This window comes from Salmo salar, chromosome ssa17 (assembly GCF_905237065.1).
Source record: "Salmo salar chromosome ssa17, Ssal_v3.1, whole genome shotgun sequence".
Taxonomy (NCBI): Eukaryota; Metazoa; Chordata; class Actinopteri; order Salmoniformes; family Salmonidae; genus Salmo; species Salmo salar.
Genome location: NC_059458.1, coordinates 57,357,170 through 57,377,567, shown reverse-complemented (window position 1 = coordinate 57,377,567; position 20,398 = coordinate 57,357,170). Strand labels below are relative to the sequence as shown.

The 20,398-nt window shown below is 43.5% G+C and overlaps 1 protein-coding gene across 10 annotated transcripts in view; it reads right to left on the bottom strand.

Annotated features, from left to right (window-relative positions):
* Positions 1 to 339: 339 nt before the first annotated feature.
* Positions 340 to 20,398, bottom strand: part of LOC106576161 (DENN domain-containing protein 5B) — a 107,829-nt gene continuing 87,770 nt past the window's right edge. For 5 of the 10 annotated variants that reach the window (XM_045699780.1, XM_045699784.1, XM_045699785.1 and 2 more), the window contains 14 exons: positions 18,765 to 18,858; positions 16,141 to 16,272; positions 14,273 to 14,425; positions 13,744 to 13,825; positions 11,780 to 11,861; positions 11,471 to 11,599; positions 11,255 to 11,376; positions 10,391 to 10,536; positions 9,559 to 9,600; positions 7,610 to 7,916; positions 7,415 to 7,497; positions 5,827 to 5,953; positions 5,045 to 5,219; positions 340 to 3,311 (listed from right to left, as the gene is read on the bottom strand). In XM_045699780.1, the coding sequence (XP_045555736.1) occupies positions 3,128 to 3,311; positions 5,045 to 5,219; positions 5,827 to 5,953; positions 7,415 to 7,497; positions 7,610 to 7,916; positions 9,559 to 9,600; positions 10,391 to 10,536; positions 11,255 to 11,376; positions 11,471 to 11,599; positions 11,780 to 11,861; positions 13,744 to 13,825; positions 14,273 to 14,425; positions 16,141 to 16,272; positions 18,765 to 18,858 (1,858 nt within the window). In that variant the 3' untranslated portion in view covers positions 340 to 3,127. The remainder of the gene's footprint in view (positions 3,312 to 5,044; positions 5,220 to 5,826; positions 5,954 to 7,414; positions 7,498 to 7,609; positions 7,917 to 9,558; positions 9,601 to 10,390; positions 10,537 to 11,254; positions 11,377 to 11,470; positions 11,600 to 11,779; positions 11,862 to 13,743; positions 13,826 to 14,272; positions 14,426 to 16,140; positions 16,273 to 18,764; positions 18,859 to 20,398) is intronic. The other 5 variants (XM_045699782.1, XM_045699786.1, XM_014153121.2 and 2 more) reach the window with 3 other exon arrangements.

Sequence of the window (20,398 nt, the reverse complement as noted above, 5' to 3'; positions counted from 1 at the left end):
GATCTCAGTATCACAATAGACATGTATTTTACCCGAGGGCTGTGCACACACGACACTGTGACAACTTTGGACCCCCTTGTGGCCCCCCTAAATGTGGAGTATGAAATAATTTTTAAATAACACATTTTTGCTATCATTCTTTTTTACATATTAGAGACAGTTGCAACGATGATGATTATGAACATGGTCTTTTGCCTGCTAATGCCTGCAATGCAGTGAAGAAAACGATATGACAACAATAACTCTAATGTAACTGGCCCCTCTAACAGTACAAGTGGCCCCAACTTGGCCCCCCCAGTTGAAATGGTCTAGAACCGCCACTGACACATGAATCAAACATATTGAGCAAGTTTTTAATGAAGTGCATTATAAATATCAGAACATTTATCAGTTACACGGACATAGATCTCCATTCATTACACGATCTCCTCCCACTGGACATACAGTTTACACATGCACGTGTAGGAAAGTTAAGGTTCCATAGTAGCACTGCCTACCTAGTAATGTTAGGACAGATATTCCACCCAGCGGGGGACAGCGTTTGTCACAGGTTCATGTAACATAAAGACAGAAGTACAGTACAGGACTACTGAATGAGTCTAGCTGTAGTGGTGTGTTAGGAGAAAGTATACAGCTGAGTAGCAGAGTACACCACATGCAGTAGCACTTTAGCAGATGCAAAGAGGGACCCCATTCTCTCTACACTAGACCGACACTTTGCTCACAGCTACGCGCTAAACACCTATAGAGTCGATCATCCTCCTATGTTTGTTGCTTCTTACACATACAGGAAGATAGGTTTTTTGATTGTTGGAATCCATGGATACACAAAACAGTAGGAACCTAGTAGCAGGACCAAACTGTGAATGTTATAGAAGGAAAGTCACATGGATCAACATGCAGCATGTAACTTCCAGGTATTTCACAGGTGGCTCTTTGCCCCTGTTGCAACCAGTGTCTCAAAGTTTCTTGATTACTACCACAGTTTATAGGAATAAATACATCAAATCAGGACATTAAAAACAAATTTGCTGTCCTTTTATGCGTTAATACTGGAAAAGTACTGTGGTCAAAACAGTTAAAAGTGATTCGGAATCTGTCAGTTTTCCCTTTTGGTTGGGTTCAAATCTATTGTCTGGTCATAGTTAGCCTAATAACTTTAGTCAACATGTATTTTGATCACCCTTTTTAGTACACATGCATAAATGCCCTATTTACACTTGTTACAGAAATATAAGAACATGTTCATCAAGGTTGATTGAAAAAGTGGCAAGAGATCTATTTTAGATTGAAAAATACAACCAGCTAGAAATAGTCCCAGAAGGAGTTAACAATCACCAGAAAATAATCACTTATCATAGGAAGGTTTGAGGCATTTATGATAAATGCATCATTAGGGGTTGTATGTATAGGTTCTTATTGCAATTGTTTAATATTCCAGTGTATTTCACATGTATCACATTAATAAGGGTCTGGAACATTTCTATACCACAGAGTAATGCAGAGTAAGTGTCCATTTGAGATCAACAAATCGCACGCACGCATGCTCGCTCACACACGCACACACACACACACACACACACACACACGCACGCACGCACGCACACACACACACACAGTGCATGACAGAAACCAGGATGAAATTGAATACATTGACCATTACGATTTCTAATATAAAAATAAGATTAGGAGAGAACACATACACTGAGTGTACAAAACATTATGAACACCAACTCTTTCCATGTCAGACTGACCAGGTGAATGCTATGATCCCTTACTGATGTCACTTGTTAAATCCACTTCAAATCAGTGTAGATATGAAGGGCAGGAGACAGGTTAAATAATGATTTTTAAGTCTTGAGACAATTGAGATATGGATTGTTTATGTGTGCCACTCAGAGGGTGAATGGCGAGACAAAATATTTAAGTTTATTTTAACGGGGTATGGTATTAGGTGCCAGGCACTCTGGTTTGTGTCAAGAACTGCAACGCTGCCGGGTTTTTCACACTCAACAGTTTCCTGTGTGTATCAAGAATGGTCCACCACCCAAAGGTCATCCAGCCAAATTGACAACTGTGGGAAGCATTGGAGTCAACATGGACAAACATCCCTGTGGAACACTTTCGATTCCTTGTAGAGTCCATGCCGTGATGAATTGAGGCTGTTCTGAGGCCAAAAGGGGGAGGTGCCCCAAATCGCAATACCAGGAAGGTGTTCTTAATGTTTTGTACACTATATAGACACACACAGTTTGAAATAGGTTCAGGTCAATGCCTGTAATTTGTTTGGAATGCCCATGCAACCCTAGAAAAGTCCCTGCCCCCCTAGGAAAGACCTCTCCAATTCAGCGCAGTGTTTGTGTCCACCAAGATCTGTTAGCCAATCACAAAGCAGAACAAAGATCCAGCCCAACACAGTAGGTGTTTCTGGAAAGAACCAACATCCAATCAAAAAGCTGCATTGCACACAACTCAGTGTAGTGCTGAAAGCAGATGAGTCCAGTTTTTCTTTCCATGGTAGTCATCTTCATCCAACTGATGAAGTTTCACCCACAGATATTCCCAGTGCAGAGACAATGGAGAGGTAGCAGGGGCAAAGAGTCACTTTCTGTTTTGGTTTCCTTTCTCCTGGCCTACTATGACCCACAGGCATGCTTGCTAATGCTAACGCTAGCTGAAGTTGGAGCAGGATCCAGCAGACAGAGATGGCAGACAGGCAAAGATAGGATCTCCATCACACAGGCTAAAAGTGTCCATTGAAGAGCTACCTACAGTGGGCTACACACATCTAGCACATAGGGAAACATCCACGGGTTTTCTTTAAAAACAGTCCCTTCTTATTAAATATCAAAAAGGATATTTTCAAAACCACAAGCTATGTAATAATAATACTGCATCATCACTCATCAATGATTCAAAGCCCAAGCTTCTGTTCTGAAGCAGTGGAATTGATTGCTTTGGTAGCGAACTGTCTCTGGTCTCTTTATAAAGTCCTCAGACTTTTCTCAGAGTTAATCAGCTGAAGCAGGCCTCGACGACGACAGTGACAGGGCAAAAGGGAACAGAGCAAGGGTTTGTGGGAAATGTAGTCCTGGACCCCCCCCCCCAGCAGGCTGTGTGGTAAGGGTTAAAGGTCGATGCCCTTGACGAGCGAGGCCTCCAGGGTGATGGGGAAGTCATGGAGAGTCTGCAGGACAGCGATGAGAGCGTTGACCGTGGTCCGGTCCCGCATCAGAGCAGACTCCTCGTACATCCGCTGGATCACTGGACACTCCACCAACAGAGGGAGCCACTGAATCAGCAGACGATCTCTGCAAAGCGAGAGGAGATAATGAGGAGTATGTTTGCTAAACATTTGGTTCCATGTCACCAATGAGACTATTTAGAAGTGTGATGTTGATTCCCAATACAGCCATCTAGATGCTTTGTGCCAATAACAACTACAGCTCAATTTTTTTATTTAACCTTTAACTAGGCAAGTCAGTTAACTTTTTAGTGGCAGGGGGCAGTATTCGGAAATTCAGATGAATGACGTGCCCAAATTAAACTGCCTGCTATTCGGGCCCAGGAGGTAGGATATGCATATTATTAGTAGATTTGGATAGAAGTTTCTAAAACTGTTTGAATGATGTCTGTGAGTATAACAGAACTCATATGGCAGGCAAAAACCTGAGAAAAATACAACCAGGAAGTGTGGAAATCTGAGGGTTGTAGTTTTTCAAGTGATTCCCTATCCAGTATACAGTGACTTAGGGTTAATTTTGCACTTCCTAAGGCTTCCACTCGATGTCAACAGTCTTTAGAACATTGTTTCATGCTTCTACTGTGAATGGGGCGAGAATAAGAGCTCCTGGAAGTAGATGAGTGAGAAAATGACATGAGCTCAGTGGCACACGCTCCCGTGAGAGTTAGCTGTGTTCCTTTTCTTTTTTGAAGACAAAGGAATCGTCCGGTTGGAATATTATGGAAGATTTATGATAAAAACATCCTAATGATTGATTCTATACATTATTTGACATTCTATACATCGTCTGTAATATAACTTTTTTGACTTTTCGTCTGAACTTAACTGCATGAGCACAGTGCATTTGGAGTACTCTATCCAACACGCAAACAAAAAGGAGGTATTTGGACATATATGGACTTTATCGAAACAAATGAACCTTTATTGGGGAACTGGGATTCCTGGGAGTGCATTCCGACGAAGATCAAAGGTAAGTGAATATTTATAATGTTATTTCTGAGTTTTGTTGACTCCACAAAATGGCGGGTTTGGTTTCGTCTCCGAGCGCTGTACTCAGATTATTGCAGTGTGCTTTCGCTGTAAAGTTTTTTGGAAATCTGACACAGCGGTTGCATTAAGGAGAAGTGTATCTATAATTCTTTGAATAACAGTTTAATATTTTATCAACGTTTATGATGAGTATTTCTGTAAATTGATGTGCTCCTTCACCGGAAGTTTTGGGAGGCAAAACATTTGAACATTACACGCCAATGTAAAATGGGGTTTTTGGATATAACTATGAACTTTATCGAGCAAAACATACATGTATTGTGTAACATGAAGTCCTATGAGTGCCATCTGATGAAGATCATCAAAGGTTAGTGATTCATTTTAGCTGTATTTCTGGTTTTTGTGGCACCTCTCCTTGCTTGGAAAATGGCTGTGTGGTTTTTCTTGTCTCAGCGCTGTCCTAACATAATCTAATGCTATGCTTTCGCCGTAAAGCCTTTTTGAAATCGGACAATGTGGTTGGATTAACGAGAAGTTCATCTTTAAAATGGTGTAAAATAGTTGTATGTTTGAGAAACCCGCGGGTGGCCCACATTTCCCAGAGAGGTTAAGAACAAATTATTATTTACAATGATGGCCTAGCGGGGAACAGTGGGTTAACTGCCTTGTTCAGGGGCGGAACGACAGATGTTTTTCCTTGTCAGCTCAGGGATTCGATCCAGCAAACTTTCGGTTACTGGCCCAATGCTCTAACCACTATGCTACCTGTCGCCCCATCTCTGTCTCACTGCGTGCGAGTTGTGCCCTCACCTTGCCCCCAGGCAGACAAGCAGCTGGAACTTGCCGTCCTTGCCAATGTTCCTGGGTGAGGAGTTGATGGCACTGACATAGTGACAGAGAGAGACACAGGTCAGGCCCAGGGGCTCAGCAGTCTCCTGCATGTCCCCCATCTGGTCTGCTGACTCCATGTAAGCCACCGCCTTCTCTGTAGAGGGCGAGAGGAAGAGATATGTTAGGGAGGTGGGGGCAGAGGAGGAGAACAGGAACAGAAGAGGGGACATGGAGGTAGGGTCTACTATAGAAGAACTTTGTAACAACTGCTAAAAAGAGGATTATAAATACATTTGATTGATTGATCTAGAGAGTATGTCAGGGGTTCAAGCTCCATTATATTTGAACCTTTGATCTGTGCAAGTAAAGTGCTCTATGGAAACCATAATCTCATATCCTTTATCATATCAGTCAAAAGCTGTGTTATGAATATTAATAAAAGGATGAAGCAGCCATTTCATATGACCGCTAAAGCAGCTACCTGAGGGGTTACTTTGAGTATCAAAGGGACTTTTTAAATGGACTATTTTATTTCCATTGGGGAAGTACAGTATGCGATATCCTAGTTTTCACCACTAGAGGGAAGCCTATTACATAGATCTATAATCATACCATAAAGATGGATAGCGGGTGCACTTTAGCACCTTCATAGAAGAATAACCCCACAATCCATCTAAATGTATCATACGCAGGGAGAATGATGTGGTATTTCTAGGTTATTCCACTAGATGGAGGCAACGGTGTGTAGGTAGGCCACTCACCCACGAAGTCCCAGACAAAGACAGTCTTCTGGAAGAGGCGGGCGGACTTGAAGCCATTGTGGAAGAACTGCTCCAGAGCCCCGACCAGACCAACCTCACCACACAGCAGGATGGTCAGACTGCCCCTCTGGAGAGAGGGAGAGAAAGAAAGAGAGAGGGAGATATTCAGGAAGAGAGCTTCCGCATCATTTCATTAACCTTTGAGACTTAAAAAGGTACCAATTGTTGATTCTCAAACAACGAACATGATGCAACACTACCCTTTTGAAGCACCAATTAGAAACAGTGAAATGTTCACTTAAAATCAACATAATTCCCTTTATTCTCCTGAACAGATTAAAAAACACTGTTCTCATATTCCCCCTCACAGAGTTCACCAGCATGTGACAGTGGAGAGCATTTATACAGCACTATAAAGGCCTTTTTCCTCCGAAGGCCCTTACATTAGCTGCGGCTAATGCTATACTATTTCTCCAGTGAAAGTCATGTAGATGCTGAGTTAACGGCTCTCTCCAGGGGTTTAGACTTGTTTCACTTTCATCAGTTGTATATACGGGATACGCATGGTATACATCGTCCAATGAAATGCTTCTCGACAACGCAACAATAAGAAATAGTAACAAATAATAATACCAACATAAAGTAAATGGCTCAGTAGAATAGAATATAGATTTTAGCATAAGCATAATACAGGAAGGCACAATTTATAGCCCAACACGTACACGTGTATTGGGGGAAGTGTATAAATTGAGCAGAATAATAATAGTCTGGTAGCAGCAGTTGTGATATGTGCTAAAGTGCAGAGAATCAGACCAGGATTGTCAGTCCAGTTCAAGAGTTCAGCAGTCTGATGGCTCGTAGAGAGAAACTGTCTCTGAGCCTGTTGGTATCAGACCTCATACTCCGATACCATCCGCCTGACGGTAAGGGAGAGACCAGCTCCTGGCTGGGGAGTGTGGGGTCTCTATCTATCCTATTGCTGCTCTGACAGGGGTCTGTTAGTGACTGGGGCTACGCGCCAGCCATTTAGACATTTCCTATTACTGCATGAACTTCCTCAATAGAAACACCATTATAAACAGAGCCATAAAACAGACTCACATAATGAACACTGCCGAGTGAGTGAGTGAGTGAGTGAGTGAGTGAGTGAGTGAGTGAGTGAGAGAATGAGAGAGTGAGAGAATGAGAGAGTGAGAGAATGAGAGAGTGAGAGAATGAGAGAGTGAGAGAGTGAGAGAGTGAGTGAGAGAAGCTGGAGGGGAGCACAGAGAGAGTAATTCTACAGAGAGAAGAGGGGGTTGAAGGGATTGTTAAGCACTAGAATGAGTTCATCGTGTTCAAATGAAAGAGAAACAGCATCTGCTCTCTGCCCTGACATAATTCCCCAGACAGAGCAACTCAGAGACTATTAACCTGCCAGATGAGGAGAGTGCTGCAGCAGTCAAAAACTGATTATACAGACCCTTCACTGTCTGAACTCAAATGAACAGATTCATTGGAGAACATGCAGCAGGTGCTTGTTATTTTCTTCTCTCAGGTCGGTCTCGCACTTTCGCTAACACACACACACACACACACACACACACACCTCTTTCTCAGGCTTGTGGAAGTGTTTGCAGATGATGTTCACTGCCTCGCCGATGGCTTCCTGGATTTGAGCTGAGGTGGGCTCTGCAACGGAAGAGAGAGAAGAGACAAAAAGTGAATATCTATAGTTATGTCAACAGTAAATCAGGTATTGGTTATGTCATGTCATGTCATGTCATGAAGGGATGTTACTCACTGTATCCTCGTCCTCCCATCGAGGTGATGCTGGAGCGTCTGGTCTGACCCGGCGAATGCTGCATGTCGGGCGTGCGACACCCTCTCCCACAATCCTCATCTGCGTTGGGCAACGCCAGCTCACCAATCAGAACGCGCTCCAGACTGCCGTCGTCCACGCCTTTGCCAAGCCACCGCCCACACGGGAACTTGTAGGTGTGTCCTGTGATCTCGTTGCGGACCATGACACAGTCCACCAACCATTTAGCCAGCAGCCCAGAGTTATCATGACCCAACTGGACTGTAGTCAGCTTACCCAGGTTTTGACACTATAGAGAGAGACGAGAGAGAGAGAAATCAGCATCAAGATGTCATGACATGTTTTTTCTATGTTAATTCACAATGATAAATCAGAAATCATTTGTTAGCGACAACAGTATGACTGTTAATTCTATAACTATGCAGTGTAATCCTCTATCGAATGTAGTCCTACTTATCTAGCCAATTGATCAACTAAAAGTCTACATTAGACCAATATACAGCCAATGACAGGTGAGTATTCCTACAATATGCCCTTGAATGCCACTTAGGAGAAAGTTGCGTCCCCGTTCCAAACCCTTTAGTTGAAGGTGAGCTTGGTGCATTGAGTGAGATTTGGCATTGGTCCTGATGATTCCTGGGTCCTGAGATCCTCAAAAGGTTCTACAGCTGCAACATCGAGAGCATCCTGACCGGTTGCATCACTGCCTGGTACAGCAATTGCTCGGCCTCCAACCGCAAGGCACTACAGAGGGTAGTGCGTACAGCCCAGTACATCGCTGGGGCCAAGCTTCCTGCCATCCAGGACCTCTACACCAGGCGGTGTCAGAGGAAGGCCCTAAAAACTGTCAAAGACCCCAGCCACCCCAGTCATAGACTGTTCTCTCTACTACTGCATGGCAAGCGGTACCGGAGTGCCAAGTCTAGGACAAAAAGGCTTCTCAACAGTTTTTACCCCCAAGCCATAAGACTCCTGAACAGGTAATCAAATGGCTACCCGGATTATTTGCATTGTGTGCCCCCCCCCAACCCCTCTTTCACACTGCTGCTACTCTCTGTTTATCATATATGCACAGTCACTTTAACTATACATTCATGTGCATATGTACATACTACCTCAATTGGCCGACCAAACCAGTGCTCCCGCACATTGGCTAACCGGACTATCTGAATTGTGTCCCGCCACCCACCACCCGCCAACCCCTCTTTTACGCTACTGCTACTCTCTGTTCATCATATATGCATAGTCACTTTAACCATATCTACATGTACATACTACCTCAATCAGCCTGACTAACCGGTGTCTGTATGTAGCCTCACTACTTCTATAGCCTCGCTACTGTATATAGCCTCGCTACTGTTTTTCACTGTTGTTTTTATTTCTTTACTTACCCATTGTTCACCAAATACCTTTTTTGCACTATTGGTTAGAGCCTGTAAGTAAGCATTTCAGTGTAAGGTCTACACCTGTTGTATTCGGTGCACGTGACAAACTTTGATTTGATATGCATAAGATCAGCATCATGTCAAGGAAATGTCAATGTAATGCTGAACTACACTAAGTGGCATTCAAGGACAAACACATACCTCTTCATAAATCTAGAACACCATTAATACACTATAACCAACAGACAGTACCCAGACCAACCCATCGTTGATGAAGCTCTCAACCCAGAGAGAGCTGGGTCGTATTCATTAGGCCACACCGTAGCAAAAATGTTTTGCAACGGATAACAGAAAAAGGAGTGTTTGTTATTGGACAACTTCAGGTAGACCCTCCCCTGTTTCAGTCAGTTTTCTTCCGTTTGGTTCCGAATGAATACGACCCTGGAGTCTATGGTACACAGTGAACATTGGGTCTGGGATGATCCGACTGGGTCCGGTGGAGAGGGGGAGGGAGGGAGGGAGAGATAGGGAGATGGCATTTCTAACCTTGAACATGGCGTCGATGTGAGTGTGTGGCCTGAAAGCAGACTGGGGGAGATGAAGACACGTGTTAGGACATGATGGACGATGGACAGCATGAGTGGGAGAAGATGGACTTGGGTTGCTGGTTTCTAGTAGACTACCCTTCACCAGGCTACGAACCAGGTGTGTACCCAAACCACCACCACTGTAGCAAAGCTCCTCTAGAGAGATGCTCTACAAAGCTATACTGAATAGTTAGCCATCACACAAACTGCTCACAAAGCCACAAAGAGCTACCACCCAACACTAGTGAACACGGCACCACTCAGAAAAGTAGACTATAAAAAGGCTCAGTAGGTAGAGACATGCACTTCCTGTGAGGAAGGAAGTAGGAAAGAGGGAAAAAAACGAGAAGTCTGGGTCCATCCGCTCATTGTGCCCGGCAGCATCTCACAGAGTTAACCTCTATTCAAGCACACTTCCAATATCTACCAAGTGGAATCAGCTACATGACCCCAACTTCTAACTCATCAACCCTGGCTCTGAGAGGAAGGTACCAGAGCAAACAGTCACGCAAAGATGAATGAATGGATAAATGAACGAGTGAATGAGATTAGTAGTAAGTATGGAATGGTAGAGAGTGAGTTAGTCAGTCTTCCGCCTTATGAGACCATGCGAGATCATGCCACAAAAAGGGAACAGTCGTCCACTTCACCCCAGTGGGCACCGAACAATGACTTCGTGACGTTCTCAGCAAAACCATCAATCAATGCTGATATAATCTTGCTGCAGAACGTCACAGAGACATGACAGGAGGCGTGGGGGCCCTGGCTGTAGGGTCATAGTTCAGACTCACATCGAAGGTCATCTCCAGGACGTTCTTGGTGATCTGCCTGACGCCCGAGTCGCCCAGCTCACCCGACACACACACCCACGGGTTGGAGGTCGTCATGGCGTTGCTCAGCTTCTTGATGGGGATGATGACAGCGCGGTACGGGATCACTGCAGGGACAAAAAAATATATAAGTATTTCAGTCCAACACAGAATAAATGTATTCATATTTTTATAGTAAAAATATAACTAGGGCAAACTAAATCAGGGACATTTCAGTGGATTGCACTGCTTTAGAGTAATAATTATTTTATGAATTTTACTATAACAAATGATCCCAGTTTCTCTAACGGCAGGCAAGGGTTCCAGAGAAAGCAAACCCAGGGCTATTGATGATGTGTGTATGCGTGTTAGAGAGACATTTTTTTTATGGTGCTGATCAGTGCAAACTGCTATGTGAATAATGTAATCCTGCTCTCAATCTTTGATTACATGTACATAGCCTCATGCTTTACTCAGGTTAATACCGTCTCTGCCATTGGTCCAAGTTAAAGTCCTATAAATCTACATTAACATGAACCTCCATGGAAAACAGTGATCGGCCAAGGCAAGCACACCAATTAGGACTCTCCAAAGCCTACCGTCCATCCTCTCCCCAGTGGCTGAGTGGAAAGGTTTGCTGTTGTTTACTTGTGGTAAGTTAAAGTGGTTGACTTGTAGTTAAGTTGTTTTAGCTAGTGTGCGGACTGATCGAGGTAATGGCCCCGGTGAAGTAGAATTAGCCAACCGTCTTGTTGGTGTGACTGTTCTGTATAGGTTGTGGTAAATTAGTGGTTATATTATGGTCATATTGAGGTTGAATTGTGGTTATGTTGAAGTCCTACTCACTGATGGTGGTGAAGACACTGGTGAAACAGAAGTAGTCGACAGTGTTGAGGGAGAGCAGGTGAAACAGGAACTGCTCCTTCTCCTCCTCACAGCGCAGGAAGGCGTAGCGCTTATACAACTTCCTGGAAACCACACAGCACACGCATAATACACATTAACCATGGCCTAGACACTGCCGATGTGAATAATATTGTGTGTTTATGTGTGCGTGCATACTTGGTTAAGGCTTGGCGGGACAGCAACTGTTTGAGGTGTTGTGAGAGCAGCTTCTTCTCCAGAGAAAGACGGATCCAGGCCCTCGCTCTGCCCACATCCGTCTTTATCTCCCCCATACTCTGGATGTGCCTGAGAAAGGGAAGGAGGGAGGAGTGGGGATGTGTGAGAGAAGGTGAGGTGGTAAGAATAAAAAAGAAATAACAGCATATAACAAAACAAATTGTTGACTTACATGGATAAAGTTGTGAGATAATACCATCTAACTATGTAACATCGTAATGTACAGGTTCAGTGGTGGGGAATTCATACCTCATATCCTGTATGACGGACGCTCGCAGCGATGGCATCCCTATTGACGACTCAGACTTTCGTCTCTCTGGACCGTTTGACACTGTGGGAGGGAGAAAGCAGCACACACATCTCAGCTTTGGCAGCGCTCCCATTGAAATCAGATGCCACTGGAGTGTGAAAGGTCCGTAGATTCATTTTAACACAGGAGTTGAATTTCAAATGGAGTATTTCATGGGATCATTGGCTATGGATAGTGTGTGACTGAATGGATTGAGGGTAGGAGGCACATGTCAATGTTTTATGTCAATGTTGTAAATTAAATGGACCATGTAAGGTGTGTGTGTGTATATACAGTGAGGGGAAAAAAGTATTTGATCCCCTGCTGATTTTGTACGTTTGCCCACTGACAAAGAAATGATCAGTCTATAATTTTAATGGTAGGTTTATTTGAACAGTGAGAGACAGAATAACAAACAAAAAAATCCAGAAAAACGCATGTCAAAAATGTTATAAATTGATTTGCATTTTAATGAGGGAAATAAGTATTTAACCCCCTCTCAATCAGAAAGATTTCTGGCTCCCAGGTGTCTTTTATACAGGCAACAAGCTGAGATTAGGAGCACACTCTTAAAGGGAGTGCTCCTAATCTCAGTTTGTTACCTGTATAAAAGACACCTGTCCACAGAAGCAATCAATCAATCAGATTCCAAACTCTCCACCATGGCCAAGACCAAAGAGCTCTCCAAGGATATCAGGGACAAGACCATCGCCAAGCAGCTTGGTGAGAAGGTGACAACAGTTGGTGCGATTATTCGCAAATGGAAGAAACACAAAAGAACTGTCAATCTCCCTCGGCCTGGGGCTCCAAGCAAGATCTCACCTCGTGGAGTTGCAATGATCATGAGAACGGTGAGGAATCAGCCCAGAACTACACGGGAGGATCTTGTCAATGATCTCAAGGCAGCTGGGACCATAGTCACCAAGAAAACAATTGGTCCTGTGAAGGACTGAAATCCTGCAGCGCACCCAAGGTCCCCCTGCTCAAGAAAGCCCATATACATACCCGTCTGAAGTTTGCCAATGCACGTCTGAATGATTCAGAGGACAACTGGGTGAAAGTGTTGTGGTCAGAGGAGACCAAAATGGAGCTCTTTGGCATCAACTCAACTCGCCGTGTTTGGAGGAGGAGGAATGCTGCCTATGACCCCAAGAATACCATCCCCACCGTCAAACATGGAGGTGGAAACATTATGCTTTGGGGGTGTTTTTCTGCTAAGGGGACAGGACAATTTCACCGCATCAAAGGGACAATGGACGGGGCCATGTACCGTCAAATCTGGGTGAGAACCTCCTTCCCTCAGCCAGGGCATTGAAAATGGGTCGTGGATGGGTATTCCAGCATGACAATGACCCAAAACACACGGCCAAGTCAACAAAAGGAGTGGCTCAAGAAGAAGCACATTAAGGTCCTGGAGTGGCCTAGCCAGTCTCCAGACCTTAATCCCATAGAACATCTGTGGAGGGAGCTGAAGGTTTGAGTTGCCAAACGTCAGCCTCGAAACCTTAATGACTTGGAGAAGATCTGCAAAGAGGAGTGGGACAAAATCCCTCCTGAGATGTGTGCAGACCTGGTGGCCAACTACAAGAAACGTCTGACCTCTGTGATTGCCAACAAGGGTTTTGCCACCAAGTACTAAGTCATGTTTTGCAGAGGGGTCAAATACTTATTTCCCTCATTAAAATGCAAATCAATTTATAACATTTTTGACATGCGTTTTTTTGGATTTTTTTGTTGTTATTCTGTCTCTCACTGTTCAAATAAACCTACCATTAAAATTATAGACTGGTCATTTCTTTGTCAGTGGGCAAACGTACAAAATCAGCAGGGGACCAAATACTTTTTCCCCCTTACTATGTGTGTGATATATATATATGTCTGTGTGTGTGTGTGTGTGTGTGTGTGTGTGTGTGTGTGTGCTTACCTGGTGACTCTGCCTGCTGCTGCTCCAGTTTCTCCTCTCTGGCCTGGTAGTGCAGCAGGTGGGACCACAGAGCTGACTTCCCCTACAGAGGTCACAGTCCAGAGGTTAGAGGTCAACCCACACACTGTTAATAGCCAATACACTCCCTAATACAATAGCTAATACATTCACTAATACTGCTAGACTATAGATCGAGGATTACCAGTCAATAAGCCTAATGAAATAGGGTCATATGGTTATGACTATAACACCTGATTAACAAAAGTGTTGGTAGACTGACCTCTCTGACCTATAGCAGGTTATTCCAAGTAGAGCACTGAGCATGAGAGTGGGTTTATATTGTAAATGCAATGTTTTCATTACAATAAAACTTGATTAACGAGAGAGAGAGAGAGAGAGAGAGAGAGAGAGAGAGAGAGAGAGAGAGAGAGAGAGAGAGAGAGCATGTATGTGTGTTTCTGTTCAGTGCATGTGTGTGTATATGCACGTGTGTGTGTCTGCACATGTGTGTGTGTGTGTGTCTACAGACCTGTTTGACCTGCAGGCCGTGGCTCCAGATCCTCTCCAGCAGGTCACAGAGGGAGGCGATGAGAGTGTTCTCCTCCAGACCTGTGATGTTGGCCTCCCCATGACCCAGCTCCACTGCCTCCCTGCCCATCTTCTCCACCAACATACGCTTAGTCTGGAGACAGGAGACACATAAACATGGTCAACACAACATGACCCCTACACATAGGATACAAACAACTGGTTTGTAGACAGGACCAAATCCCCTCATAACATGAATACATTAAAACACAAAATTGCACCGATATACAGTACCAGTCAAAAGTTTGAACACACCTACTGATTCCACGTTTTTTCTTTATTTTGGCTATTTTCTACATTGTATAATAATAGTGAAGACATCAAAACCATGAAATAACACATATGGAATCATGTAGTAACCAAAAAAAGTGTTAAATCCAAATATATTTTATATTTGAAATTCTTCAAAGTAGCCACCCTTTGCCTTGATGACAGCTTTGCACACTCTTGGCATTCTCTCAACCAGCTTCATGAGGTAGTCACCTGGAATGCATTTCAATTAACAGGTGTGCCTTGTTAAACGTTTCTTTTCTTCTTAATACGTTTGAGCCAATCAGTTGTGTTGTGACAAGGTAGGGGTGGTATACAGATAGCCCTATTTGGCAAAATACCATATTATGGCAAGAACTGCTCAAATAAGCAAAGAGAAACGACAGTCCATCATTACTTTAAGACATGAATGTCAGTCAATCCGGAACATTTCTTCAAGCGCAGCCACAAAAACCATCAAGCGCTATGATGAAATTGGCTCTCATGAGGACCGCCACAGGAGAGGAAGACCCAGAGTTACCGCTGCTGCAGAGGATAAGTTCATTTGAGTTACCAGCCTCAGAAATTGCAGCCCAAATAAATGCTTCAGAGTCCAAGTAACAGACAAAATCAACATCAACTGTTCAGAGGAGACTGTGTGAAATCAGTCCTTCATGGTCAAATTGCTGCAAAGAAACCACTACTAAAGGACACCAATAATAAGAAGAGACTTGCTTGGGCCAAGAAACACGAGCAATGGACATTAGACCGGTGGAAATCGGTCCTTTGTTCTGATGAGTCCAAATTTTAGATTTTTGGTTCCAACCGCTGTGTCTTTATGAGACGCAGAGTAGGTGAACTGATGATCTCCGCATGTGTAGTTCCCACCGTGAAGCATGGAGGAGGAAGTGTGATGGTGCTTTGCTGGTGACACTGTCAGTGATTTATTTAGAATTCAAGGCACACTTAACCAGCATGGTTACCACAGCATTCTGCAGCGATATGCCATCCCATCTGGTTTGCACTTAGTGGGACTATCATTTGTTTTCAACAGGACAATGACCCAACACACCTCCAGGCTATGTAAGGGCTATTGGACCAATAAGGAGAGTGATTGAGTGCTGCATCAGATGACTTGGCCTCCACAATCCCCCGACCTCAACCCAATTGAGATGGTTTGGGATGAGTTGGAGCGCAGAGTGAAGGAAAAGCAGCCAAGAAGTGCTCAGCATATGTGGGAACTCCTTCAAGACTGTTGGAAAAGCATACCAGGTGAAGCTGGTTGAGAGAATGCCAAGAGTGTGCAAAGCTGTCAAGGCAAAGGGTGGCTACTTTGAAGAATCTAAAATCTATTTTGATTAGCTTTTTTGGTTACTACATGATTCCATATGTGTTATTTCATAGTTTTGATGTCTTCACTATTGTTCTACAATGTAGAAAAAATAAAAAATTAAGAAAAAAACCTTGAATGAGTCGGTGTGTCCAAACTTTTGACTGGTACTGTACATTGGAGACACACAGCAACTGCAACCACAATATATTTCACCTGTACAGACTCACCTTCATGCGACACTCCTTGAGTAGTCCCTCTACAAACTTCCAGTTGGTCTGAGCGATGACGGCAGGTGAGAGGTCAGACAGCTTGGGCTGACGGAGGTTCTTCCCCAGGCTCCGAGCCTCTTGCATGTACTTCTGATGCAGACAGACACAGAGCAACAGTCAGTTCTGTCTATAAAACTCTACACCCAATATTAACCATTACAGGTGGATGGAGGGACATTTCCCAGTTGGGTGAAACTTTAAGAGGTTGTGTAAGGGTAGAAGTGAGGGTAGACATTGATCAGAGAGAGGACTGAGGTTTTGTACAGTCTTGAATACCTTTTAACAAACATTGGGTTGTGGTGAGGGGTTATGTGCTTGTAGAGAAAACAAGACAAAGTGAAAATAAAATGTTCTGTTTTCTGGTAACTTCTCCACAGTGTTTTGAGGCGCTATGCCCATTTCAGTGACACACTCTGGTGAGTTCAGTCTAGTTGACTTAAATTGGCTTGAATCTGAAATGATTCTACCGTCTTAGAGTTTGTATCCGTTACGATTCAGTAATTCCTTCCTTCATCTCTCTCCTCCCCACAGAGATCATACAGTAGATACAGAACTGTAAAAGGGTGGGAGGAGGAGAGAGATGAGGGAAAACAAGATCCTCTGCAGAGCCATGACTCACTCTCTTCAGTGCTGTTGACTTTAACTAAATGTAATAGGCACATGAGTGATCTATCAAACAGAGCCACTGTGTGTGAGCAAGCAGGGATTGTGTGTATGTGTGAAGCTGGACTGGAGTGGAGAAGTGGAGTGGGGGTCGTCTTGGGGGTTGGGGTAGTTTTTAACCTGTTGGGGCTAGGGGGCAGTATTTTCACGGCTGGATAAAAAAACGTACCCGATTTAATCTGGTTACTAATCCTACCCAGTAACTAGAATATGCATATACTTATTATAAATGGATAGAAAACACCCTAAAGTTTCTAAAACTGTTTGAATGGTGTCTGTGAGTATAACAGAACTCATTTGGCAGGCAAAACCCTGAGACATTTTCTGACAGGAAGTGGATACCTGATGTGTTGAATGACCTTTAAGCCTATGCCATTGAAACACACAGGGGTTGATTAATGTTTTGGCACTTCCTATTGCTTCCACTAGATGTCACCAGCCTTTACAAAGTGTTTTGAGTCTTTTACTGTGAGATCTGACTGAACAAGAGCCATGGAACGGTGATGGCCGATTAGACTCTGGCGCGCGAGTTCATGTTGGGTACCCTCGTTCCAATACGTTATAAAAGAGAATGCATTCGTCCACCTTGAATATTATTCATGTTCTGGTTAAAAAAGGCACTAATGATTTATGCTATACAACGTTTGACATGTTTGAACGAACGTAAATATATTTTTTCCCCTCGTTCATGACGAGAAGTCCGGCTGGCTTAGATCATGTGCTAACAACACGGAGCTTTTTGGATATAAATGATGAGCTTTTTTGAACAAAACTACATTCGTTATGGACCTGGGATTCCTGGAAGTGACATCTGATGAAGAGAATCAAAGGTAATGGATTATTTATATAGTATTTTCGATTTTAGATCTCTCCAACATGGCCGTTTGTCTGTATAGCAAAGCATATTTTTCTGGGCGCAGTGCTCAGATTATTGCAAAGTGTGATTTCCCAGTAAGGTTATTTTTAAATCTGGCAAGTTGATTGCGTTCAAGAGATGTAAATCTATAATTCTTTAAATGACAATATAATATTTTACCAATGTTTTCTAATTTTAATTATTTAATTTGTGGTGCTGACTTGACTGCCGGTTATTGGAGGGAAACGATTTCCTCAACATCAATGCCATAGTAAAACGCTGTTTTTGGATATAAATATGAACTTGATAGAACTAAAAATGCATGCATTGTCTAACATAATGTCCTAGGAGTGTCATCTGATGGAGATTGTAAAAGGTTAGTGTCCTTTTTGAAATCGGACAACGTGGTTAGATTAAGGAGATGTTTATCTTTCAAAGGGTGTAAGATAGTTGTATGTTTGAAAAATTTGAATTTTGACATTTATTTGGTTTCAAATTTGCCGCTCTTGAAATGCACCTGCTGTTGATAGGGTGCACCACGGGTGGCACGCTAGCGTCCCACATAGCCCCAAGAAGTTAAGGGGTTAGTGGGAGGGTCCATCACTTCTCCACGTACCAGGCAGCACTCCGAGGCCGACTTTTTTGGTGGTTTGAGAGGCGGGGGAGACGCCTTGTCCCACTCCCAAAACGCCATGGAGTTCTGCAGGACTAGACACCCCTCTACCTGCTGAGAGGTGGTACGGCCCAACCCCAACGCACAGGACCCACAGAAAAGACAGGAACGAGAAAAGAAAGGAAAAGCACCATGCACATGAATGCACAGGACATTCAAATAATAGAAAGAAACTAAGAAAACAAAAGTAGTAAAAGAGAAAACATGCTACAGAAACAAACATGACATCAGTTAAGACAAAGACGGACAGGCTTTGAAAACGGAAGAAAGCGGAGAACAAGCTCTCAAAATAAATCAAATAAGAAGGAACATAAAGGCATGCTATGGAACCAGAGGAAGAGGAGGAGGAGAGAGGATGAAGAGGGAGGGATGTCTGTGTCGTGTCCGTACCTCTTTGAGGTCGTTATCTAGAGTCAAGTGTTCTGTTTGTTGTCTGTGACGGTCTTTCCTGCGCTGAGCCGTAGCGGTACGATTGGACCACCTGCTGACAGACACAACACTGTTAACCGCATAAACATTTATATAGACTCTCCTCACCTACATATTACAGATGGAAGATTAGGGATAAACATTTGTTAACTTGGACTACATCACCGTAACGCAACTGTAGCGTATATACAGTTGAAGTCGGAAGTTACCATACACTTAGGTTGGAGTCATTGAAACATGTTTTTCAACAACTCCACAAATTTCCTGTTAAACTATAGATTTGGCAAGTCGGTTAGGACGTCTACTTTGTGCATGACACAAGTAATTTTTTCAACAATTGTTTACAAACAGATTATTTCACTTATAATTCCCTGTATCACAATTCCAGTGGGTCAGAAGTTTACATGCACTAAGTTGACTGTGCCTTGAAACAGCTTGGAAAATTCCAGAAAATTATGTCATGGCTTAAAAGCTTCCAATAGGCTAATTGATATAATTTGAGTCAATTGGAGGTGTACCTGTGGAGGTATACCAAGGCCTACCTTCAAACTCAGTGCCTCTTTGCCTGACATCATGGAAAAATCAAAAGAAATCAGCCAAGACCTCAGAAAAAAATGGTATACCTCCACAAGTCTGGTTCATCCTTGGGAGCAATTTCCAAATGCCTGAAGGTACCACATTCATCTGTACAAACAATAGTATGCAAGTATAAACACCATGGGACCACGCAGCCGCCATACCGCTCAGGAAGGAGACACGCTCTGTCTCCTAGAGATGAACGTACTTTGGTGCGAAAAGTGCAAATCAATCCCAGAATAACAGCAAAGGACCTTGTGAAGATGCTAGAGGAAATGGGTACAAAAGTATCTATATCCACAGTAAAACGAGTCCTATCTCGACATAACTTGAAAGACCACTCAGCAAGGAAGAAGCCACTGCTCCAAAACCGCCATAAAAAAGCCAGACTATGGTTTGCAACTGCACATGGGGACCAAGATCGTACTTTTTGGAGAAATGTCCTCTGGTCTGATGAAACAAAAATAGAACTGTTTGGTCATAATGACCATCGTTATGCTTGGAGGAAAAAGGGGGACGCTTGCAAGCCGAAGAACACCATCCCAACCGTGAAGCACGGGGGTGGCAGCATCATGTTCTGGGGGTGCTTTGCTGCAGGAAGGACTGGTGCACTTCACAAAATAGATGGCATCGAGAGGGAGGAAAATTATGTGGATATATTGAAGCAACATCTCAAGACATCAATCAGGAAGTTAAAGCTTGGTCGCAAATGGGTCTTCCAAATGGACAATGACTCCAAGCATACTTCCGAAATGGTGACAAAATGGATTAAGGACAACAAAGTCAAGGTATTGGAGTGGCCATCACAAAGCCCTGACCTCAATCCTATAGAAAATTTGTGGGCAGAATTGAAAAAGCACGTGCGAGCAAGGAGGCCTACAAACCTGACTCAGTTACCCCAGCTCTGTCAGGAGGAATGGGCCAAAATTCACCCAACTTATTGTAGGAAGCTTGTGGAAGGCTACCCAAAACGTTTGACCCAAGTTAAACAATTTAAAGGCAATGCTACCAAATATGAA